This window comes from Salmo salar, chromosome 13, assembly GCF_965601325.2.
Source record: "Salmo salar chromosome 13, fSalSal1, whole genome shotgun sequence".
Taxonomy (NCBI): Eukaryota; Metazoa; Chordata; class Actinopteri; order Salmoniformes; family Salmonidae; genus Salmo; species Salmo salar.
The window spans coordinates 106,234,941-106,260,586 of record NC_138303.1 but is presented as its reverse complement, the minus strand read 5'-3'; the positions used below and the strand labels follow the sequence as shown (position 1 = coordinate 106,260,586).

Here is a 25,646-nt window from a genome sequence, read left to right as displayed (position 1 = left end):
TGTGACGTAGCACTAACCTTACACTAGCCCACTCTTCCTGCCTCTTGGCATGCAAAGCATTGCATGGGCGGGGAAAGCGTAATAAAAAGGCACACTAACATGATGGTGACATCCTCTTACTTCATCCAACAAAACAGGCACGAGAGAAGACAGTGGACGCTTTCTAGAACCTTCATGCAGACAATGGGAACAAGAACTTACTTGTCTGTCATGGCTTCAACTAGCGAATATTGATTCATGAAACGGCCTTTTCTGTCCTGCACAGTAGCTTGAAACAGGGGAGTGAAGGATGAGATGGTTTACATCACAGATCTGTGAAGGGAGAGAAGAGGTAAAGAGGAGGAGGATAGGAAGAGGAACAATGAGTTCATATGAAACATCAACAGCTTTACATGTGTCATTATAGCATTTATAAAATGCTACTTGCTGACATGGAACTCACAACACCCTATCTTTTCATGAAGAAAAAAAAACATGCATATACTTGACTAGAAAACCTAAAAATGCCCTTTAAAAATGGCCCGGTAGGTATTTCCCTTGCTTGTAATATGGACACTAAGCTTCTCTGGAACACTTATTACAACACCCTGTGTTTCAGCACAAAAGACATTTGAACAGGCTGAGGATAACTTGCAGACAAGCCCGACTTGCTCACAATTAGCAAAGGCAAGGATTGGTCTTCAACTTGTGGGGGATACAGTTGCCATGGCTACCAGCGCAGCTGAAGCCGCCAAGCATAAATTGTGATTCTAGCACTGAGAAATCCACCAGGCAACCAGACGGCTGGAAAGAGTGGTCTAGGATATTCTTCGGGGCATAAATTGCCGAAACGTTTCGTTAAATCAAATTTCACCACAACAAAATGTCATTACCTGATGAAAATGCATTACACCATCCAGTGTACATGTGTTTGCTATGGTTGCATCAATGTTAACAGTCATCACGTGGCGCAATATGTACACAAGGGTTCCGAAAGGCACTTGACTACAGTACACAAAGCATTTCTTTATGCATGCCAATGACGCCATTGTAGAAGTGTTTTTCTAAATAAAAAAAGACACCTATAGTATAGTGATGTAAAATGTGTTAACATTATTTACTACTGCAGTTGTATCATAAAATCGGTGTAAAAAAAAAAAAAGGCATAAATCATTATGCAGAGCACATTCTCTAATCCTGTAGAGTTTATCCTGCAATAGAGCTCTGATATTAAAAAGAAATGAAAACCTGCTCAATTTTGGATTTTCATTAGGATGTTGGTGACAACATTTTAATTTGGAATGTTTTATTTGCCACGCGCTTAACCTTAGAGCTCTAAGCTGTGTCCTCAGTGTACAGTAATGCATCAGCAGAATCAGCCATAAGTCTATCAGCTTATCTTTCCATAAAAAGATTAAAATAGTAACACACTAGCTAAATAGATTAGGCCCATCCGCATGTCAACACATACGCTAAAAAATATCCAACACCTATCCTGAAGAGGGATAGGTAGATAATCAGCTAGATGGGTTTTCGCTCTTTTAGCCTAAAAAACTGGGCCTGGCTACTGCCATTTTCAGCAAGTAGACAGACTTACAATAGGCCTTTTGACAATTACACTGGTCTGACATTACTGAATGATCACACACAACATGTAGGTCAAGATATACTTCACCACCTAATCAAAAGCAATGTTAAAAAGCCATAATGGTTTAGGACTGCTGGTGTGGATACCATAACAGAGATGCTCCAAGCAATAAAGTGTACCGTTGGAGCTGCCAGACCAGAGCTGATCTAGGATCAGGTCCTACCTGGTCCATAACAAATCTGATTCATTATGACTTAATGCCGGGCAGTACACGATTTCACCACAAAAATGCGTCGTCGTTTTTGCCGTCACCAGACTAAATTTTCACAATCGGGGTGAAATCCTATGAACTTAGGCTAGGATCAGTATGTCGGGACTGGGGTATTTTTAGTGGGTTAAGGACACCCCGATGATGGCTGTTTCCTACAGACCCCCGTCAGATGTCCTGAGCATTTTCTAACATGTCAGACGTTTTTGGTTTTGCATCTTGTAGTAGGAGCAGAGCTACGACTTAAATTGGACACGGCCTACTGCCAGTAGCCAATGAGCGCTCAGCATGTGAGATCAAAACAATGACCAAGAGGAAATCAACAACACATAGGTTGTCACTAGTTACCACAGCCACTATGTCAACATTGACTATATATCGTAAACATTCATTTTTTGTTGTCTTCATTTAAGATTAGGCATAAGGTTAGCAGTGTGGTTAAGATAAGTTTTAAAAACTGATTTTAATAAGATAAAATGTAGAAATAGGCGGGTTTAGTCATAATTAATGAGATTGATTGTGCTGTGGGGAGAACGCTGCTTCCTTTTCAATATTAAAAGTTCTCACCTCCAAGTCCTACTGTAGAACAATACAGTGCATTCGGAAAGTTTTCAGACCTTGACTTTTTCAACTTTGTTACGTTGAAGCCTGATTCCAAAAAATATATATAATTATATATATATAATATATATATATATATATATATATATATATATATATATATATATAAACAATACTGATTAAGTGAAAACAGGTTTTAAAAAACAGAAATAACTCATTTACTTAAGTATTCAGACCCTTTGCTATGAGACTTGAAATTTATTTTTTCATTGCTCCTCCTTGAGATGTTTCTACAACTTGATTGGAGTCCACCTGTGGTAAATTCAATTGATTGGACATTATTTGGAAAGGCACACATACGTCTATATAAGGTCCCACAGTTGTCAGAGGAAAAACCAAGCCATGAGGTCAAAGAAATTGTCCGTAGAGCCCCGAAACAGGATTGTGTTGAGGCACAGATCTGGGGGAAGGGTACCAAACAATTTCTGCAGCATGGAAGGTCCCCAAAAACAGTGGCCTCCATCATTCTGAAATGGAAGAAGTTTGGAACCACCAAGATTCTTCCTAGATCCGGCCAAACTGAGCAATGGGGGGAGAAAGTCTCTGAAAGTCCTTGAGGCCCAGCCAGAGCCCGAACCCGATGGACATCTCTGGAGAGACCTGAAAAATAGCTGTGCAGCGACGCTCCCCATCCAACCCGACAGAGCTTGAGAGGATCTGCAGAGAAGAATGCGAGAAACTCCCCAAATACAGGTGTGCCAAGTTTGTAGCGTCATACCCAAGAAAACGCGAGGCTGTAGTCGCTGCCAAAAGATGCAAAAATTTCGAAAAAACCTGTTTTTGCTTTGTCATTATGGGGTAGTGTGTGTAGATTGAGGAGGACTATTTAATCCATTTTACAATAAGGCTGTAACATAACAAAATGTGGAAAAAGTCAAAGCAATGTAAATCCATATTGTCCACGCCATATTTTGTGCCTCTGAGAAACACAGGGCAGGATCAACTAGGAAATCATCATGTAATGTGAGCACCCACATCCTGGGGTTGAGGATGAACAGAAGATCTGGGACAAGAAAACATTTATTAGGGAAATATGTGGGCACGTCCAAGTTGTTACGATTTTAGAGGTTGTGTATGCCCAGTATAAAAAGCAAAACAGATCCTACTCAGAGGCTTGATAAATACAGACCCAGACAGCCTCTAGCTGTGGAACCTGGAGACAATGACTGGTTCTCTGGGGGGGAAACCATCCTGGCTGGGTTGCCTGGCTGTCGTCTAGTGTTCCTGTCTGCCTCCGTCCACCTTGTTAGTGAGGTTAGGATGTCTGATGCAGTCTGCCTGCCCTGGGACATGGCTTGAGATTAGATTCCTATGGCGTTCCAAATTAACAGCCATGTCTTAGGGCAAGTAGTCTGGCCCCAGTCCCCTCGGTGCTCCTCCCCGTCAAGACAGGCCCTCTCTTTACAATAACATAAGGCAGCAGAATGGCTGACATTCTTCAATTAGGTCTATGCTCCTGGTCCTACCTCTATGTCTATAACTCAGTAAAGCTCAAATCTTCTCTACAATATACAGGTCTCCTTTTTGTCTTTAGGTCCACCCCAGCCCCTACCCATAAGCAATTGAGCATTCAATTCTTCTGTAAAGAAAAAATGTAAGAAAAGAAACATTGACCTGTGCCTGCCAACATTTGTACGGGTCTCTTGGGCCGGCAGATTAGACTACCCCAGAACGTGTGGGGCGATAACCACTATTTTCTCTAGTCAATTTCCTACAGCCAATAATGGAAAAGTTTGAAATATGCAGAGATAGCAGAGGGTTTTCCACAATGCAGTTGTTCATGAACCAATTGTCAAAGTGCTCAGTGCTGCAGACGCTAATGGAAAAATGGCAAGCGTTGCAGTTTGCCTTGCGGAGAGGAAATTCCATTAAAGTATGTCCAAGGGGGAAAAGCAACTGTTAAAAGGGTAGGACTGTGGAATTTTAAGAATATATCTTGATATCTGCATAGATGAATGCGTAAATTAGTTTCAGGTATCAAAGAGCTTCCAAGGAAAGTGCAGACTTCGAAGTCAATTCTGTTGTTTTCCTTTACCTTAGTTCAACCATCATCTAGGTGATTGAAAATGTTCTATTTTATAAAGATCTGTCCAATAGAATTCATGGAGGCTCATCAAGAAATGTGAATTTCACTACCACAGCAGGAATTCAAAAAGAGCATCATATATATAATTTTTTTTTTTATGAACAAAAGGGGGGACCCAACCTACATCTCTGATAAACAGACATCCACACAAAAAAAGATGTCAACAATTTCTATTTGCATTTTCCACTCTGTACATGTAGGATTAAATGGAAAATAATGAGGTGGTGTCAAATCACACATCACTTGATCCTTGTGATGTTTAAAGATGGCACATGAATGACAAAAGGCTGCATGGCTATCTGTTCTGTGCTACCACTGCTATTTCGGGGAATTGAGAGCTCCGAGGCACGAGCCCAGAGTCTTTGAAGTGCAGCGATAGCACTTGAAAAGACGTTAACTGGCTTTGATCTTGTGAAGCAAGGCAACACTGACTGGGCTGGCTGCTGCAAACGAAAACAGTATCCCCCATACCCAATAATGAGGTGGAAAACAAGCATCTCTACAGGGAGAGACCAAAAATACCAGCTTCCTTGTCAGGGTAAAATAATGACACACAGCGAGTAGCTTCACAACTTTTTCCATGTCCTGCTGTAACAAAACCTCAAAAAGGAATAGGTCACTTTAGCAAATAAATCCCATCTGTATAGCCTGGTAGAGGAAGGACATTAGAAAGGCCATTTCTTTTTAGAGCCTGTACAAATGTACCCCTTGCAGATCTAACTACCGGTAAATAAACAGTCAATAAGCTCATTTAAAAAGGCATAAATATTATTGTAACTAAAGAGTATAAGAATCAAGTGGAATACCTCACCACCGATAGTACGGTGGTGCTAAACAGTTTTAAAATCACATGCAGGCACCAGGAGATTTCACTAGAAACAAAAACACTGAATAATTCAACATCCAGACAGAGAAAATATGTAAAAACACTAAAACCATATGCATAAGCTTACTTCGAATGTGGAGCGTAGTAGTCGACTTCCAAAGACAAACTGATCATGACATGTTCTCAACAATAAAGTGTTATTGGTCACATTTATGCTGCTTCCGTCCAGTGTCTGTTGTCCCATGCAAGTCCTGGTAGTATTTATGATAACGGACTCTTACCAAGCTCTGTAGCCCAGTCAGAAGCTCCTCCAGCTGGGGAGAGTAGCAGTTGGTGGCTCCACTCTTCACAACCCCCTACCAAGATGTTAGCATGACCAGTGACAACACTGCTGACCATGACAAAGAGAAGAAAAAAATACAAGCATCCACCAGAGGCAGCAGTCACCTCCTCCTCTTTCCAGAGGCAGCAGTCACCTCCTCCTCTTTCCAGAGGCAGCAGTCACCTCCTCCTCTTTCCAGAGGCAGCAGTCACCTCCTCCTCTTTCCAGAGGCAGCAGTCACCTCCTCCTCTTTCCAGAGGCAGCAGTCACCTCCTCCTCTTTCCAGAGGCAGCAGTCACCTCCTCCTCTTTCCAGAGGCAGCAGTCACCTCCTCCTCTTTCCAGAGGCAGCAGTCACCTCCTCCTCTTTCCAGAGGCAGCAGTCACCTCCTCCTCTTTCCAGAGGCAGCAGTCACCTCCTCCTCTTTCCAGCCATACCGCTCCTTCCTTCTCTCCAGCAACAATAAATGATTCAACCGTCTGTCCAAAAATGCGACAGAAATAAGAAAAGGAGGGAAAAGCCCACTCATCCAACACACGGAGAGCAGAGCAGCCTTGCCTCTTTGGCAGCCCTACTCAAACAATAGGAGTATCTAGTGGACTTGCCTGCCTGCCTTCTCTCTGTCAAGGCAGTCAAGCGGTGCACGTTGTGGAGCGATAGCGCTGAAATCTCTCTCGCCTCTGGAATGCACACAATTCCAGGAGGAGGAGGGGGAAGAGGGGTTTCTCTGAGTGTCTATTGATTAAAAGGGTCGTTCTGCGATCCTTAGCAGGCAGGGTGAATAGGGATCAGTATTCCAGCTGCCCTCTTTCAGCAGTAAATCCTATTGTTACCCAAGGTGCTCTGGTGCTGCTACAGTGAGAGAAACAGGAGCGGGTTATATCGGACCATCATTTCAGTGGTTAGTGTCCACCCACATGAGTAGAACACGTGTTATAGGTTAAAGATTGACAAGTTGTACGACAATGGTGTGGACGTCAGCTGCAAAAGAGCGGTGGACATCCCAGTGACGGAATGTACTGTACGTAGAAAACTCCCTTTCTTTCAGCCACACTGGAAACTTTTCAAAACACTGTCAATAGCACTGTGCTTCACTGAGCTTTCTGTTTCTCCCCTCAGTGACATCCATCCTCTTGGCTTCAGCTGTTGCATCTTGGAGACTTTTCAATTTCGGAGTTCTGTTTTCCTTCGGGAAGGGGGCCAGGAGTTGCCAGGACAACCATAAATACTCTTGGAAATGGAAACCATTGTTACACTGACTGAAGGCATTTGTAAGACTGAATGTTGCGATAACAGCCATACAGTATAACACGACAGTTGGGTTTCTTTTGCATCAAGCGGTTTTACACTGGATATAGGCTACCTCACGTTAACTCAACGGTATTCACAGCGTTTCAGTTTGATCCTCCTTGGCTTATACCTATAGGCTCAATGTAGACTAATAATCTCTTGCTGTCCCCGCCGCTTCAATCAATCTGACATGAGCACAACGCCTAAAGCACCATAATGTGGTTTTGATGCTTCATTGATCCTGGACAATTCATGTCACATGCATGGAAGTCACTGAGGTGATTTCATAGCAATATTTTTGATTTTCTAAAAGTCGCTAAGACATATCAATTGACAACTGAATTTGAGCCTAGAGGAGAATTGTTTTTTAAATAATAATAAAAAAGAAAAAGACAAATTGGGAGTCGTGGTGCTGAAATGAGATCTGCCGCAACTCCATGTAAGTTGGCAGTTCTTATAGTAGCAACTGAATAGAGCAACTTCTCAAATAAAAGTAGTCGTACATACATAGTGTCAATATGAGCTCCATGCCAATAGAAATAAAGAAACGTGCAGTATCTTGTTGGGTTTTTTTGGTGAAGAAAGCAGCTGTGCAGGAAACGCTAGATCAATCTTCAATATGTAGCTTCTTATCATTTGATATGAAATCATATTTCTGCTAAATAGCAAGACAAACATTAAAATGGAATATTGAAGGATTCTGGAATGCAATGCAACACACTATTCCCCGAGGCTCCGACAACAATTTAATTGTGTCTGTTGCAAGGAGCAGATGCTCCTCATGTTTGTGCCAATAGGAAATTATTCAAGCCTGGGGATGTTGGTGTGTGGGTGTGGCGGGGGTAGTTCTGCGTCTTCCATCACAATCCTGTTGGAATGCAACATATTCCCTAAAAACAACTATAGTAAGTCCTCATGTTGCTCAGGTCCTTGAGTGCCGGGGGAACAGAGGTAATGCATATGTAAATAGGTACAACAGAACAATGGGATGTGTATGATGACTTCATAGCACCGTTTACAGTGGCCTCCACAGCTGGGGGTAGAAGGCAGCTCACAACTGCTCTGGCAATTGCCAGTCTAGCCTGGAATTCAAACTGATATGAAACTGTGCATATTGTGGTCCCCAAACCCAGCAGACCCAGTCCATTAAATGACCTGATGCAGGTCGACTTACTGCAGCAGGAAAGCTTGCGAAACACAAACCTGTGATCCAACTTGGCCGTGTTAGGTACCATGCGGAAGAAAAGACTTAAAAACCTGAACTTGTCCAATAAGACCCTTGTTTCTGTTTTCCATTGCAAAATGTTTAAAAGTGATTTCAGTTGTGTACCCTAATAAACATGACCCTGTCCTCTACAATAATTGGGGTTTGCCTCACTGGTAGCAGTGACATAGAAAACCCTCGGTGTGCTAACGGCATATCCATGCAACCCTGCACAAGCCCTCTGTCAGAGGCAATTTGAGCACTCATAAGTTCTGACAAATAGTCTGGTCTCACAGACAAGGAGTACATAACTCATGACAAGCAAAACAAACGCCATTTTTTCACATAAGTCTAGTTGGAACAAAGATGCTTTTGAGTGATATAGAGCATTCCATTTCAGTCTTATTCCAACTAGCCATAAATCAATTACCGGTGAAAAGTCTCTGAAGTCTGGGTTGCGTGCTTCAATAGGTTGTGTCACAAGCAAGAATATTCTATGTAATTCGATCTCAACTCGTTTGCGAGTCCTGTGCTTCCAATGATGTCGTTAACAACATGAACCTCAACGTCAAGACAACACAGTAGTCACACAGATGTTTAGTCAATGAAAGGATTGCAAGCGTTCAAAACATCATTAGCATGTTTGAATTAAGGAGTCACTGAATAAACCAAAACAATCTACTGCAATGAAGTCCCATAACCTTTCCTGACCTTTACTCTGAAATAACAAGACCGTAGGAAAGCAACTTGATATTGGAATTCAAGAAGTGAAACAAAATACCAAAGCAACATTTATGCATCAATGTTCTTGCATGACTTCTTCACTACAGTGAATTACCAATGACATAGCCTAAATCCGTTTATTGATCCATCATTTAAGAGTCATGATGACTACGTGCGTGTTGCTTTGAAGTAGCCTCGAGTCTAGATAATTTACCAGCATGCATTTCAATGTTAAAGCGACATCGGCCTCTTCTCCTGCTGAGAGGATTAAAGCTGAAGTTCACACACATATAATGTTGCGGATAAAGTTCGGAATTACACAATATCGTATGTACAACATCTAAAAGACCTGAACCACTATACGGAGAGATCAGATGTTTCTAAAATGACATGTCTGTTTTGGAGCCTTTGTTCATCTGTGGCCGCCATACTGCAGAACAAGCAATGAGGAAGTCTCCTGGTGGTGGGATAAATTTCTCAAAACCAAGTGGGAAAAAAAAGAGATTTGATTCACATCAGGTGAACTTCTTTAAAATGGCAGCACTGTATTCTGATGGAGGCACAGAGTCCGACAAGAGGCTCTTCTCTTCCCTGGAGTACCTGACGCGCTATTGATGAGCTCTGAAAGCACTTGGCACACACAAGTCGGCAGGAGTCAACACAGCCCTTCTGTCACTAGTCTGTCTGTTGACAGACAGGGTCCTTCCTACATTGTCTAGTTGGGTTCACCGGGTGTGCTGAGAATCATAAGTCATCATCGATATTCAACATGTTTGACTAGACAGTTCCCCATTCAAACCAAAGTTACCAAAAGTTGTCATCATATAATGTCCATAACCAGCTGATTAGTCTGTTTTCCAATGCCTTAGACTTGGCTCATAAGATGTTGGTTTCATGTACAGTACCAGTCAAAAGTTGACACCTACTCATTCAAGAGTGTTATTTTTACTATATTGTAGAATAGTGAAGACATCACAACTCTGAAATAACACGTGGAATCATGTAGTATTTTTAAGTGTTAAAATCAAAATATATTTTATATTTGAGATTCTTCAAAGTAGCTAGCCTTTGCCTTGATGACAGCTTAGCACACTCCTGGCACTCTCAACCAGCTTCATGAGGAATGCTTTTCCAACAGTCTTTCCAGTTCCCACAAATGCTGAGCACTTGTTGGCTGCTTTTCCTTCACTCTGCGGTCAATTGGGTTGAGGTTGGGTGATTGTGGAGGCCAGGTCATCTGATGCAGCACTTCATCACTCTTCTTCTTGATCAAATAGCCCTTACACAGCCTGGAGGTGTGTTGGGTTATTGTCCTGTTGAAAAGCAAATGATCATCCCATCTGGTTTGCGCACAGTGGGACTGCGTATCGCTGCAGAATGCTGTGGTAGCCATGCTGGTTAAGTGTGCCTTGAGTTCTAAATCACTGGCAGTGTCAACAGCAATGCATCAACACACCTCCTCCTCCATGCTTCACGGTGGGAACCACACAAGCAGAGACCTACTCTGCATCTCACAGACAGAGGTTAGAACCAAAAATCTCCAATTTGGACTCATCAGACCAATGGACAGATTTCCACCAGTCTAATGTCCGTTGCTCGTGTTTCTTAGCCAAAGCCAATCTCTTCTTCTTCTTATTGGTGTTCTTCAGTAGTGGTTTCTTTGCAGCAATTCGACCATGAAGGCCTGCGTCACGCAGTCTCCTCTGAACAGTTGATGTGGAGATGTGTCCGTTACTTGAACACTGAAGCATTTATTTGGACTGCAATTTCTGAGGCTGGTAACGCTAATGAACTTATCCTCTGCAGCAGAGGTAACTCTGGGTCTTCCTTTGCTGTGGCGGTCCTCGTGAGAGCCAGTTTCAGCATAGCGTTTGATGGTTTTTGCGACTGCACTTAAACTTTTTTTTTTAAGTTCTTAATTTTCCGCATTGACCGACCTTCACGTCTTAAAGTAAATGGACTGTCATTTTTCTTTGCTTATTTGAGCTGTTCTTGCCATAATATGGACTTGGTCTTTTACCAAATTTGGCCCTCTTCTGTATACCACCTCTACCTTGACACAACACAACTGATTGGCTCAAACGCATTAAGGAAAGAAATTCCACAAAATAACAAGACAACGGTTAATTGAAATGCATTCCAGGTGGCTACCTCAATCTGGTTGAGAGAATACCAAGAGTGTACAAAGCTATCATCAAGGCAAAGGGTGGCTACTTTGAAGAACCTCAAATATAAAATATATTTCGATTTGTTTAACACCGTTTTGGTTACTACATGATTCCATGTGTTATTTCATAGTTTTGTTGTCTTCACTATTATTCTACAATGTAGAAAATAGTAAAAAAGAAAAACCCTTGAATGAGTAGGTGTGTCCAAACTTTTGACTGGTACTGTACCTCCACTGTTTATGAACTGCTATATACACACACACAGCTTTAATGAACATGAATACTACCACCTCACACTGTTTTATGATTGTCTGCTGGCTGGTAAATGTTCACAGCAATTTCCGGTCCTGCTCTAACAAAGAGCCAGAGGTACAGGGCCAGAGGGACAACCAGAGTGAAGTGCGAGTCCACCATTATATTGACAAGGTCCGGGTGGCTGCCATGCCTCACATGACCCAACACAGGACTGGAATCTAATTTGATGAGGCAGAATAATTACTATATTGAGGCCTCGGGGGGGGGGGGGGGGTCCAATCAGACAGGCAGAGCATAGTATTCCGTCAGTGGGTCTTCAAGCATTATAAATCAATGTTCAGAGTAATGAACCTTTGATGTATAAAATAATAACTTAGTGAAACATTAAATTAATTAGGTACGTGAACAGATGTGTTCATACAACGAAAGCATTTAGCTGCCTATCTGTCCTCAATGCAAAGATGCATTTCTCACACTTGATAGCTCATCCACAAGGTAGGTTACCTTCTGGATGTCATACAGGCCTAACATTCTGTATGACTATCTGTTGTTGGCAGAGTGTCCAATGTTATCTACTATCAATATCTCCACAGGCTTCACATTTGACTAGAAGCGAAGAGCAACACAGTCAACTGGGTGGCAGGTAGCCTAGTGGTTAAGAGCGTTGTGCCAGTAAACAAAGGGTTGCTGGTTTCAATCCCCGAGCTGACTAGGTGAGAAAGAAAAAAAAAACCTGTCGATGCGCCCTTGAGCAAGACACTTAACCCTAATTGCTCTTGTAAGTCACTCTGGATAAGAGTGTCTGCTAAATTACAAACATTTAACTTCCACATTTTCCTATATTTGCTAGCAGGCTCCTGGACAAGCAACCAGGGGTACTAGCACCTCTGGGGGTACTTGATCTATCCACAGGGGGTACTTCAGGGGTACTACGGGCAGAGCAAAATTCAGTTGGTGGTACAGTCAGCAAAAAAAAAGGTTGGGAACTACTGCTATAGAGGACATTCATTTTAATGGCTTTGCATTGATATGCCTGAACTGGATAAGTTTCTCTGTACTACTTCACTCCATATCACCCAGGAGATCTGCTGAAAGAGGTAAAAGATCAAGCCTTCCCAGTAATAAAAATGACTATCATTATGAGAACTATGATTGATGCGTGTGTCTCAGCAGCATGATATACAGGTAACGCCGTGTTCTCGGTTGAGAGTATTCCAACGCGTATGCTCTTTGGTTTGACCCTAGCCTAGAAACCTGACAATGAAATTCATTGAATTCTACGCCGGACATTAATAAGTGTTTGGATCACAACCTCTACAAACCAGAATGTTCAATAAAATTACATTTTAACTTTACTGGTTGTCAATGTGGTTGGTCCTTTTGCAGGTAAGGATGTAAGACAACAGGAAAGTAGAATTACGTCAAGGTTTCTAGGGGCAGGACACCTGACAGTCCTTCTGCCTGCTCAGGTCAAGAGCCTCCTCAGGTCAAGAGCCTCCTCAGGTCAAGAGCCTCCTCAGCGGCCTCCCAGGCAGGCCTCCTCAGGTCAGAGCCTCCCGGCGGCCTCCCCGTCTCTCTCCAAGTGGACAAGAGTGATAGTAGCTGATGCTATGTGTTATACAGTCCTTGAATTATGTCACTATTTTCTTATACAGTCAACATTATTATTTCTCTTGTGCTAGTACTCATTCATTCGCATGCTGTTTATTATGGACAGTATATTAATTCACACATTCTCTGTAAAGATACACATCCATCTCATATATCCTCTGGAAGTTGCCTTATTCCTGCCAGTGAGTCCCTGGAGCACCGCTCGCTTTTACTGGTAGTGCGTTCAGATCTCTGTCGCCTGAAGCATGACCAACATGAAAACACCTACATGAGACGCAGGCATACTTGCCGAGTTCGTGCACGCGTTTACATGGTTCTGCGCATGCTTCAAGTGATAGAAATCTGAACTCACTACCTGCTGTAAAGTAAGTTAAAATATTATTGTATTCAACATTCTGGCTTGTAGAGGTCGTGAGAGGAAACGTTTCTGATCCAACCGCTAATTTATGCCAGGCATTGAATCCAATGCAATTCGACGTCGGGTCTCCAGGCTAGTTCAAACAATTATGTACATAAACCCTGGATTGCTGGTGCTATGTATTGGCCATTGTGAGGCTTTGAAGCCACCGGTTGGCCCTCCACCGGAGCAGTCCTCCATAGGAATTAATGGAATTTTACAGTATTTCAATTAAATGTCAAGGACAAAAAAAAAGGTTATTTTTTTGTATACTTTAAAAGGAACATTTTAATTTGTGTGTTTATTTCACATATAATTCAAACGTATGCATTAATGAGTCTTTAATAGAATAAACATGGCAAAAACGAATGTAGACATTAATAAATGCACTTCTATAGCTTCCAAAATGCTTTACAATGGTGATAGGTGCCAAGATGGAGGCACGGTAGCTTCAACACAGCCCCCCCCCCAGTCACCTAGTACATCTATTTATATAAAATCATTCAATTCAACCACTGTAATCTCAAACTGTTACGTGGATAGTCGTTCCTTCTCTCCCATTTCAATACAAATATTGTGTTGTTCAAATGAATGAGCGCCCTTCATTTATGCGTGCATCTCTAGCAACCCCGGAATGACCCTGAGAACTCATTAAACATGGAGATTTTAATCTTTAAAAAAGCCTCTTGACTAAATAATAATAATAAAAATTCTCTAACTGAAACAATTTTACGCCACATGTGTAATATATGAGGTGAGACGCTGTTGTGGCTACATTGTAACAAACGTGTATTTGCAAAAGTTATTAAAAAGCATGAAATACATTTTACAAGCCTTCCTTTGAAATTATTTAGATGGTGATGACAACCTACCCACGATTTTAGTCTGATAAAGGCAAGTCAACAACAGTGCACTTTTTTTTGTTACAGGAAAATCGATCTTTCAGAAGCATTTATTAATGTAACTAGATCGCAAACTTCAAAATAAACATAGTAAAGCTGTAGTAAATTCGTTACAAAATAAACAACCTGTTGTAACAAGTGTAAGGCGAACTAAAAGCTCCAACCCCTCAAATATAGACATTGCTCCAACCCTACTCACTGAGTGAGCAGCATGCATGACCGCAAGGCAAACTCAGATACCAGATAGACAGCCATGCAACAACCCGCAGCAGATAAAGTTTCAACAAATGCTCAGTAAAACATATCCGTATCACGAATTAAACGGTGCATTGATCTAAACATAAAATCAATATTTGACTTACTTGATAAAAAAGATCCTCTTTGTCTGGGTCGTTAAAATAGTTGACCGTGGTTGCCGGAGCTTGTCAAGTTTGTCGCTGTGGCTCACAGCATGGCGGGTGTGACCTGTGTGTGCTGCTGCGAATTCAAAAATCCTTTCTCAGCAGTGATATCAGTCGAGATAGAGTGGGGGGTGGGACAGGGAAAAGCATTATGCAAACAAGCAAGGTAGGTCTCCAGAGGGCACTGATGCGCTTGTGAGAGAGAGCGGCACAAAGCCTGCAGTTGTTACACATTTTATTCAGTCTTTAATGCTTGTTACGAATAATATTCTATTTGAAAGTTATTATGATACATAGGCCTAGCAGATAATGTAATTTATTTAACACCTTTAAAAAAAAAGATAATTGAGGACAGACAGAGGAGTTTAAATGTTGTAGCACATTCAATTTAGAATAGAATAGAACAGACTCAAACCTCCAAATGTGCGTCTGCATGGACTCACTAATGTCTAGACTTTACTTTTGACCAAAACTTTGGGGGGGAAATCCTTGGACAGCTACTCACAGACATTCTACTGAAGGGGTTGGAAAGGTCATTGTTATGGGTCAAAGGTTATGCAACATTTCCTCAAATGGAGCAGTGAATCAAAAACACAGTAAAGCCAGACAAACCATCCCTTGTCTTATGGTCCAAAGAAGGGGGTGGAGAGGGTAGAGTGCGGGGGTTCCAACCCCAGACTCCATAAAGTGGTGGCTTGGGCTAAACACAATCACATCTTTCAGCCGTGGAGCTTCTCTACTCTTGATGAAATGTGGTTGTGAAGTGTGAACAAAGTACTGTTGAAATATATCCAGTATTCCAATAGCCTATCTAAATGAATTATGATTTTTCCCTCGTCCCTTAGTCTAACTTAAATTCCATGCCCTCCATCTGTATAATGGCATAGTATTCCTACATATCTTTAAGTTTAATGGTCAGCGTATACAGTACATGTTTTCCTTCTACATAGATTTTTCAGCTATATCTTCACGACATACATCTAAACGTAAATGTCACATTATCTTTCTTCACCTTTATCTTTCAGACTTAGGTCCTTGTTTTGAGAAGATAATTGTAGTATGTTGTTGGTAAGATGTAACCGCTCTGTTACACACTATTATTGAGATATACAGTAAGTCATATAACTTAGTCCAATCACAGTCCTATCAGTCCCTGTAGTATCTAGAGCAGAGGAGGCTGGTCGGAGGAGCTATAGGAGGATGGGCTCATTGTAATGGCTCGAATGGAATAAATCGAACGGTATCAAACACATGTGAACCAAGTTTAACTCCGTTCCATCTATTCCATTTCAGCCATTGCAATGAGCCCATCCTCCTATAGCTCCTCCCACCAGCCTCCTCTGATCTTGCGCTTACTTTAAATGACTCCCTGTGTTAGTGGTACCGTAAGTGCTGCCCAAAATGAATATAAAAAGCAGCTGTGGTAATCTTCATTCACCATGTGACGTGTTGGTTAAGAGAAAACAGGTGACTATGGAATGTTTGTTGGAACCAGTCTCCAAACGCAATTCAGAGTCTGCTGATTTCTACAGATGTGCATTCTAGAATCTAGATCCCTTCCATTGCCTTCTAGATCCCTCCCTGTGCATTCTAGATCCCTCCCTGTGCATTCCAGATCCCTCCCTGTAGATTCTAGATCTATCCTCCACATATAATAATAATAATAATTTATTCAACTTTCATAGCGCTATTCATTACATAAAGAACCTCAAAGAGCTTTAAAACAACACAAAAAAATGGTTGGAAAGTCCATGGGTTGAGTAATCATTGGAGGGAGGGGGTCAAAGTGGAGAGCAAGCAAAGATGCTCTCTGGAGCAAGTCCAGGGGAAGGCAGGCAGCACGGTGTCATCAAGGTGTCTCGCTGTCCTTGCCGTCTGTGTGGCTTCTCCATAGTAGGACTCTGATTAAGTTTGAGCTCAGCCACTGCAGTTCATGGACTCCGTAGTAGGTGTAGCCAGCTAGCTGGTCCTTCACTACTACCAAAATGAAGCACCCACAGGTGAAGATATGGTAGCCATGTGGTCAGAAATCACACCACATTTCAATAATTAAAGGAGATGTATCATCTGCTTGGATAGGATGCATTTTTGGGAATATTTTTATTCTGTACAGGCTTTCTTTTTTCTCTCTGTCAGTTAGGTTAGTATTGTGGATTAACTACAATGTTGTTGATCCATCCTCAGTTTTCTCCTATCACAGCCATTCATTTAAACTCTGTAACTCTTTTAAGTCACCATTGGCCTCAATGTGAAATCCCTGAGCGGTTTCCTTCCTCATCGGCAACTAAGTTAGGAAGGACGCCTCTATCTTTGTAGTGACTGGGTGCATTGATACATACAGTGCCTTCGGAAAGTATTCAGACCCCTTCAATTTTTCCACATTTTGTTATGTTACAGCCTTATTCTTAAATGAATTTCATGGTTTTCCTCAGCTATCTACACACAATACCCATAATGACAACGTGAAAACAGGTTTTTAGATTTTTTTTTGCAAATGTATAAAAAATAAAAAAGTATTCAGACCCTTTGCTATGAGACTCGAAATTGACCAATAATGCAATGGCCACTTTAACAGATCTCTAGAGTTCCTCTGTGGAGATGGGAGAAGCTTCCAGAAGGACAACCATCTCTGTAGCACTCCACCAATCAGACCTTTATGGTAGAGTGGCCAGACAGAAGCCACTCCTCAGTCAAAGGCACATGACAGCCCGCTTGGAGTTTGCCAAAAAGGCAACGAAAGACTCTCAGACCATGAGAAATAAGATTCTCTGGCATGATGAAACCAAGATTGAACTCTTTGGCCTGAATGCCAAGCATCACGTCTGGAGGAAACCTGGCACCATTCCTACGGTGAAGCATGGTGGTGGCAGCATCATGCTGTGGGGAAGTTTTTCAGCGCCAGGGACTAGTCAGGATCGAGGCAAAGATGAACAGAGCAGAATACAGAGGGATCCTTGATGAAAACCTGCTCCAGAGCGCTCAAGACCTCAGACTGGGGCGAAGGTTCACCTTCCAACAGGACAACAACCCTAAGCACACAGCCAAGACAATGCAGGAGTGTCTTCAGGACGAGTCTCTGAATGTTCTGGAGTGGCCCAGCCAGAGCCTGGACTTGAACCCGATCGAACATCTCTGGAGAGACTTGAAAATAGCTGTGCAACGACACTCCCCATCCAACCCGACAGAGCTTGAGAGGATCTACAGAGAAGAAAGGGAGAAACTCCCCAAATACAGGTGTACCGAGCTTGTGACGTCATACCCAATAAGACTTGAGGCTGTAATCGCTGCCAAAGATGCTTCAACAAAGTACTGGGTAAAGGGTCTGAATACTTATGTAAATGTACTATTTCATGTATTTTTTTATTGGCTAACATTTCTAAAAAACTGTTTTTTCTTTGTCATTATGGGGTATTGTGTGTAGGTTGATGAGGCAAACATTTTTTTTTATACATTTTAGAATAAGGCTGTAACAAAACAAAATGCGGAAAAAGTCAATGTTGTGAATACTTTCTGAATGTACTGTATATGAGTGATAAAGTAATGTCACCCTTCATTTGCTGTTAACCTTTGGAAGTGCTTCGATAGCAAGTTTGGGAGGGGTGTGATCTCTACACCAGAGCCACTCTTCAGATATGCCAGTGAACTAGGCAATATATAGTCTTGTTGGCATGTCCATGCTGCAGAGCAGACCGATACATCACTGGAATAAATCATACTGGAAGAAGTTGTTATGCATTAAACAAAATGTGTCTGCATCATTATGTACTGACTACAGACACACGTTACTGTCTTTCAGTGTTTTTATTGTGCTTCAACTTTTTAGAGAGAACGTTTAAGTCAAGTGGTTTCAAAGTAAAGTGGTGTCGAAGACAAAATGTCAGAAAGGTGTTGCATCAGGGCATGTAGATGTTTGTGGAAGTGTGACTATGTTAGGGGATCTTAGGGCAGACCAAGAGATCACTGTGGGTGACGTGCTCTATTAATGGAATTGAACCTCAAAATTGTCTGGTGCAGAAAATGAGGTTAAAAACGTAGTGTATGTGTGTGTGCGCAGTGCTTGTGTGCGAGAACGATATGATAGTAGGTTATGATGATTCATACTGTAATGACAGGGTCCCTCTGAAAAACTTGATGAAATGCTTTAAAAATATTTTCCACTGTTTAAAAGCCAGATCATATTATATATTTAATATAAATAGTTATTCTGCCACAGCCATCTGGGGCATTCCAGATATGAACTAGACACCATGCTCAATCTATGTTGCCTGCAGCCACGGCATGCCTTCACTCTCAATAACATGAGCACTGCACCCACAGAACAACAACAGTCACAACGTTCATAAAAAAGCAAGACAATCAAAATGGCCTTGGTAGAGAGTAAATGATCAATCCAGTCAAGAATTGACCTACTCAGGCACATAAGGCTATTGCACAACCAGCAGGTGACCTCTAGCCACATAAAGCATTGCCTATTTACACTATTTTGGTAAGGCATTTATTGTAAAGTGAAAGCTGTTAACTTCATAGATTCCATTTTTTTTTTTTAAATCTGTATTTCAATCATCCTCCTTCACCTCCCCGCTGCACCAACCACCAACACACCAACACTCAGCAGGTATCCTCCAGAAATATTATAGCCAAACACATCTAAATTATGGTACACCAACTATGAGCACGTAAAAGTGGCATCCTGCAAAATTATAGTTCGTTTCTTTTTAAGTAGGCCTACACCTCAATATTGGACAGGTAAGTACCAATAAGTTCCCGTCTTCACCGATGCCCTGTTTTAACATGTCCTATAGCACCATCTCATGGCCAAAAGCTTACAACACAACATTTCTGCAGGACCAAGTAACCAATTTCAAAAATATATTTATTCTCATCAAAAGTAATGACATTCAAAAAAGACAACAGCCAAACACCATAGAATGATTTAGGCTCAAGAGTGACAAACTTCTTTCATACCATTCTGTTAAGTGATACCAAGAAATGGGCCTGGTTGTCAATCACAAATGATAAGTTTGCATTTCAGACTGATGATATCCTCAGTGGTTCAGTTTAGAGGCTGTACGGCTCTATCAACAGTTATGATCACAAATACATGAGCTGAAAAATAAACATGTATGACTGGCCACCAAAAGTGGCCTGGCTGGCTACTTGTCATGCCACACGTGCTGCCTGCATGTCAGTGGACAGTACATAGAAAAACAGGTACTTTGGAGAACCTGGAACATGTAAAGTATACAAGCAAACACCATCTTTACTGGGCTTTCAATAAGAGTTGACTTTATGTACAAAAAGCTAGTCAATACCGTCTGGTGCACCTACTTATAAATCCATTCAGTTAGAAAATAGAAAACACAGTACATATCATTAGTCCTAGAAAAGTGAGCACATGCAGCCATTTGGGAAGGTCATACAACAATGATATTAAAGTGATAGAAAAACAACATGTTATGTCAATAACATGTTACTCAATACTTTATTTCAACACTTGATCAAAAGGTCGATATTCATCGTAGGCACTTTGGTATTAGTGTAGTACTAGTAGCAACATAGTGGTGACGTACGATATCCATTAAATGCCACGGTGACAGAACATTCACCTCCTCCATGCAATCAGAATTAGCTTGGTTGCTGAGACAAAGACAGCTTCATGCACAGCAGACAATATAACTTGTAGGGGAGCAAGTATTCAATGAATACCACGGAATGTTGACAGGAAGGAACGTTTCAGATCAGTTCTTCGGTAGTGGTCGTCTAAACAGGAGAATGTGAGGCTCTGAAAGAAAGAAAGAAAAAAATATATATATATATATATAAAAAAGAAGAAGAATTAACTTACAAATTCCAAACCCTTTACATATAGTCTACGCTTAGCCTGGTCCCAGATCTGTTTGTGCCGTCTTGCCAACTCCTTTGGGTCACTCACTGTCACGCCAAGCATGACAACAGAAAATTGTCAAGAAACAAAACAAGCCCTGGGACCAGGCTATTTGCCTTGAGACGTGATTGATGTGGTGTAGACCAAGAATTTAGCGTACAAACCAGGTTCATGGATCATATAGTGCACCCATCCAAGAGACTGCTGCACTCCCATTCGCCTCCACTCATCCTCAGACATCAGGTGGGATTTGGGGACTTGTTTCACCATCTCCCGTGGCAACACAACATGTCTGTTGGAAGAGCAAGGAGAGCAACAATAAACACATTTTTACTGTAGTAAATAATATATTCAAAGTCCATATAGTTTGAATATTTTCTAAAAGTACTGGTTAGTGGTTATGTACTTTATAACCTAAAACCAGTGCGAGTTCATCTTTAGACTGTAGCTAGCTAGGCCTATCCAACTGAACGGAACAATAAAAGAGGCTAAGATTCAACGTTAGATATTGGTAGGTAACAGTTAAAGTAGCTAGCTAGACCACCAATTCAAATCAGGAACTGGTTATTAATGGAATTATCAATTGAAAGCTGAAACTTCAACTTTCATCAGACTGCATGAATTGACAAAGCCATCGATCACGTGACACCATTCATTATGTGACGACTCAATAGCTCATTTGAAGTATCTCAGGTGGGAGATTTATGTAGACATAAAACTATTAGTTTGAGCTACTCGAGTGGCACAGCGGTCTAAGTGCTGGAGGCGTCACTAGACACCCTGGTTCGAATCCAGGCTGAGTCACAACGGGCCATGATTGGGAGTCCCATGCCAAGTCCCATAGGGCGGCGCACAATTGGCCCAGCTTCGTCCGGCATAGGCCGTCATTGTAAATAAGAATGTGTTCTTAACCGACTTGCCTAGTTAAATAAAAGGTTAAATATTCCAGGAAATGCTATTGCAGGCTAGCTCAGTGCTGCCCCCTCTCATTGAGTGTCTCAAGTTGAAGGCTGACTGGGGTACTGCAAGCTGCCATTAGCTATTAAATTATCCTTATAACTTTTTTCTGTGATTTTAAAATAATCAGGGCATACATCTGGTGTAACAGAAGCAATTATTGGTTTCATGATTATCTTCTAAATTGTTATTTACGCAAAGATTTTCCCTTCACTAGAATGGAGGATCCTGTTTTCTGCAACGCCCGCAGAACCGCAGTCGACCTTGAACTTTGTGATTTCAACGAGAGGGGGGCAGTCATTTACCCCTAACTTACAGCAAGGGTGGTAAGCAGTAGCTCTATCACTGGGGTCCCAATATCTATGTCCATAGATGATATTAAAGAAAATGTGAAGGGAGGAAGAGTGATTGAGGCCAAAAGGTTGATCAGTAGGAAAGAGGGTCAAAGAAGAAAGCCAATCAGTGCTGCTGAGGGTTGAGAAGGTTTTGCCTGGAAAAGTACAGATTGGATTCCTTAGATACAATGTAAAATAATTTCTCCCATCCCCATTGTGGTGTTTAAAATGCCAAAGAATGGGACGTGTAGCTGTTCAATGCAAAGAAAGGAAAAGATGTGCCAAGTGTGGAAGGAACATGATTATGGTGAATGTGGGAGCAATGTGAAGGTTATTTGTTGTAATTGTGGTGGGGAACATAGTGCAGCATTTGGTAGATGCCAGGTACAAAGAGAGGCTCAGAGATATAGAATCAGTCATGATATATCATATGCAGGGGCTTTAAAACAGATTAGTGGAACTAGTGTGGAATGATGGCCCTTCCTGTACTAAGTGGACCTAATGTAGGGGCTGGTGTTTCTGCTGATCCTGGCATGGTTTACGAGGCATGTTCAGAAATCTAGCGCGCATGAATGTACGGTGTCAAAGGACACTTTGATTATGAATAGTTGACTTGGTAGCTTTTATTTGTAAGGTTATCAAAATGTCTTGGGTTGTGGAAAGCAGAAATGGCAGGTTGAAGGTTATGGTGGAGATGGCAAAAGAGATATTGGGGGTAACAGATGTAACTGTTGAAATGGTTGTTGACATGCTGAACAATCCTAAGGGTGGAGTGTTTCAGCATGATATAGATGAAGTTTAATGGGGTAGAAGTTAGTGGGGATTTATTTGTTTTCATGGTAGTACAGAATTGGGCAAATCATGAGTGATCGTACATTCCAGCACAGTAAGTGGCTGCATGCACTGAAACGATTGTTCCATGATAGCATAGAAGAAGCTGTAGCTCTGGTGCAGGGTGTCGTTCTGCAGCGCGCCAATCCACCCGCATGCTTGTAGTGGAGATCCGACACATGCGCATGGATCTGGCGGTAAGCATACGTCTTATTTTGTATTTTGAAGAATTGACAACAGGCATATCGATAAATGTTTGTCGCTAAGCTACCGACATCATCTTAACTTTGGTTACTTAGGAAAGTATATTGAAGTTAGTCATTAAACAAACTTCCCTCAATGGGAGAATAGTGAGTACGCATCCGAACAACGTCACGGACCAGAGCTAACTAAGCAAAGTAGTAGCACAGAACAATGAGACAGATATTTCACCGGATGTATAAGTGTGAAGCATCCGGTTGGGGTTTCCACTCACCAAATATGGTGGTGAGAGGAAGCCCTTTGGCCTGCAGTGGGAGAAAATTGATTTTGGCCGATATTCTGCTTATTCTCTCATCGATAAACATTTGATCTCAACAGTTTTCTGTTTCTAAAACTAGAATATGTTACTACAGAGTGGTCAGATATTTGTAGACTTTACCAAAGTTAAAAAAAAAAAAAAAAAAAGCGTTAGGAAGGAGTGCAAGGGCAAATTGAGTTGTTGCACACGCGCACTTCAGAGTAGGCGTTCCCTAACGGAAATATGCTAATTAATATTATAACGCGCCAATAGGCTCTCGCTACCTCGCACTTGCCTCTGCCCACTATGATTAATACTATATATGGTAGTATTACTAGTAGCAGCAAAGATGGAACTCATCTACCTAACTAGATATTAACAGTTCACTGGAGTAATTTTAAATATAAAAAAGGACGAACGACAGTCGTTGGTAGTTACGCCATTTTCGCCTCAGAGAATATAAAGCTGGCTAACTAGTTATTCGTGTGGTTTGCGTATTGCTGCCTTTCACAGTTCGAAAATTGAATTAGCTACATTTTGTCCACAATTTGTTTTTTTTTCATGGGGGAGAGAAATCGCATCACCATCTAACTGTAGATATATAACCCGTCCCACTACTTCGGTCCTTATAGATCCTGGCTAACGTTAGTTAGTTAAACCACACACGCTAATAGTAGCTACCAGCTAACGTTAGCTAGCGAGCCAAGTTAACACAGGATCAGGAAGCGAACATACCTGTATTCATAGTGTTCGTCGTTATATTTGTCTGAGTAGTAGATTTGTTTGTGTGACATATTGCCAATAAACAACTTTGACAGTATACACATGCAATTCCACTGCACTTTGTTTGAAAGTACTCCACGAACGTCCCCACTGCTAGCTTCGTTGCAACACGTTTGGCTAACCGATTCAAACCTATGGGAGGAAAAAAAAAGCCTTACCAAGCCACTGATTGGATAGAAAGGGATCACATGACAATAACTAAGCATGTGCAGGTCCAATGAGGGAAAATGTCCACACTAGGCAAATCAAGTGCCTAATTTACACCATTCACAACAATATATTTACGTTTCATCAAATAATTGTGATAGTTTTTTTTATAGCTATTTTTTCATTCACTTTGCAACTGAGTCCTGCAACATTGTAACGAATGATGGAATGTACGACTTGAAGCAGCCGTAGATCTCTGATAGCAGTGATAGCTATATTCTATCATCAGAGAGGAAGAGACTAAGCTAGAGGCTTTACTCCGCCAAATATATGGATATACTGACAAGATACATGTACTTCCGCCCTAACGATGGGAGTCGTTGTCCACAAAGCGGCACGGTGGGCTGTCAATCTCCCGTCTATCCTTTTTTTTTTTTTCGATTGGTGGAAACATCTCATTATTGTAATAATTTTTTGGAATATGTCTGACAAAGTGAAAATGTAGAGCTTCTGTCAACCTCACTCGCGCTGCGCATAATGTAGATATCAAAGAACACCGCGGTTCTCGGGCGGTGTAGTTTGGGAAACCATTCACTTCAGAAAAAGTTGTGATATTAATCAAGTTTTCTTTCATTATGTGTTATCGCTGTTAAGACACTGATGCCCTTTGCAACCACGTTGTGACAAAAACTCACTCTCATTCTTATGTTTAATAAATGTATTGTATAGTGTGTGTGTGTGTGTGGCAGGCTTACAATGATGGCAAAAAACAACATTTGAGAGTGCGCTGACCCTGGTGCTAGGAGTATGTAGCTGGAGGTTGAATATTTGATGGGGTACGGGACAATAAAAACGTTTGGGAACCACTGATGTAAGTGTAACAGTTTTGCTTCTGTCCCTCTCCTCCCCCTACATTGGCTCAAACCAGGGACCCTCTGCACACATCAACTACTGACACCCTCGAAGCATCGTTACCCATCGCTCCACAAAAACCGCGGCCCTTGGAGAACAAGGAAAACGACTACTTCAAGGCCTCAGAGCGAGTGACGTCACTGATTGAAAAGCTATTAGCTCGCACCACGCTAACTAGCTAGCCATTTCACACCGGTTACATAGGCTTTACGTGCGTTAGCCAACAGAGCACAGATAGTGCTGTTGGCTAGAGCACACTTGCAAATACCAGAGTGGGCACACTCGTTAAATAACATAATATTGAGTTGTGAGAACCATCAGTAGAGTGTAAAATGCGATGGAAACCCATTTCACTTTTTTAAAATATTTTATTCGGTACATACTAATTTTACCTCAATGTATTTTTATGTGCACTACATCATTACGCACCTCCTTTTATCTGCAACAAGTCAATTTGATGCAAACACATCTCTGGTGGGAAAATGCGCATATTATTTTAATGCAGATTTTAGAATATTCGCATTAAAATCTGTCTCCCAATTGGATGGAAATCTAGCTACTGTAGGTATTCTGTAGGTGGATCAGGGCAGTGTGGAGTGCAATTGAGATTGCATCGTCTATGGATCTGTTGGGGCGCTAGTCATTGTGGCATGAAGC

At 41.6% G+C, this 25,646-nt stretch overlaps 2 protein-coding genes across 7 annotated transcripts in view; both read right to left on the bottom strand.

Moving 5' to 3' along the window:
- sema4d (sema domain, immunoglobulin domain (Ig), transmembrane domain (TM) and short cytoplasmic domain, (semaphorin) 4D) overlaps positions 1 to 14,751 on the bottom strand; it is a 100,928-nt gene extending 86,177 nt beyond the window's left edge. For 4 of the 6 annotated variants that reach the window (XM_014138877.3, XM_014138879.3, XM_014138876.3 and 1 more), the window contains exons 1-2: positions 14,603 to 14,751; positions 202 to 312 (exon numbers count right to left, since the gene is read on the bottom strand). In XM_014138877.3, coding sequence (XP_013994352.3) covers positions 202 to 239 — 38 coding nt within the window. In that variant the 5' untranslated portion in view covers positions 240 to 312; positions 14,603 to 14,751. The other 2 variants (XM_014138875.3, XM_014138873.3) reach the window with 2 other exon arrangements.
- Positions 14,752 to 20,071: 5,320 nt separating this feature from the next.
- zgc:86839 (CKS domain-containing protein) lies at positions 20,072 to 24,076 on the bottom strand. The gene is made up of 3 exons (XM_014138881.3): positions 23,883 to 24,076; positions 20,690 to 20,817; positions 20,072 to 20,423 (listed from the first exon to the last, which is right to left on the bottom strand). Exons 1-3 carry the CDS (start codon positions 23,972 to 23,974, stop codon positions 20,380 to 20,382), a joined length of 264 nt encoding a protein of 87 aa, XP_013994356.1. The 5' UTR covers positions 23,975 to 24,076; the 3' UTR covers positions 20,072 to 20,379.
- Positions 24,077 to 25,646: the final 1,570 nt, after the last annotated feature.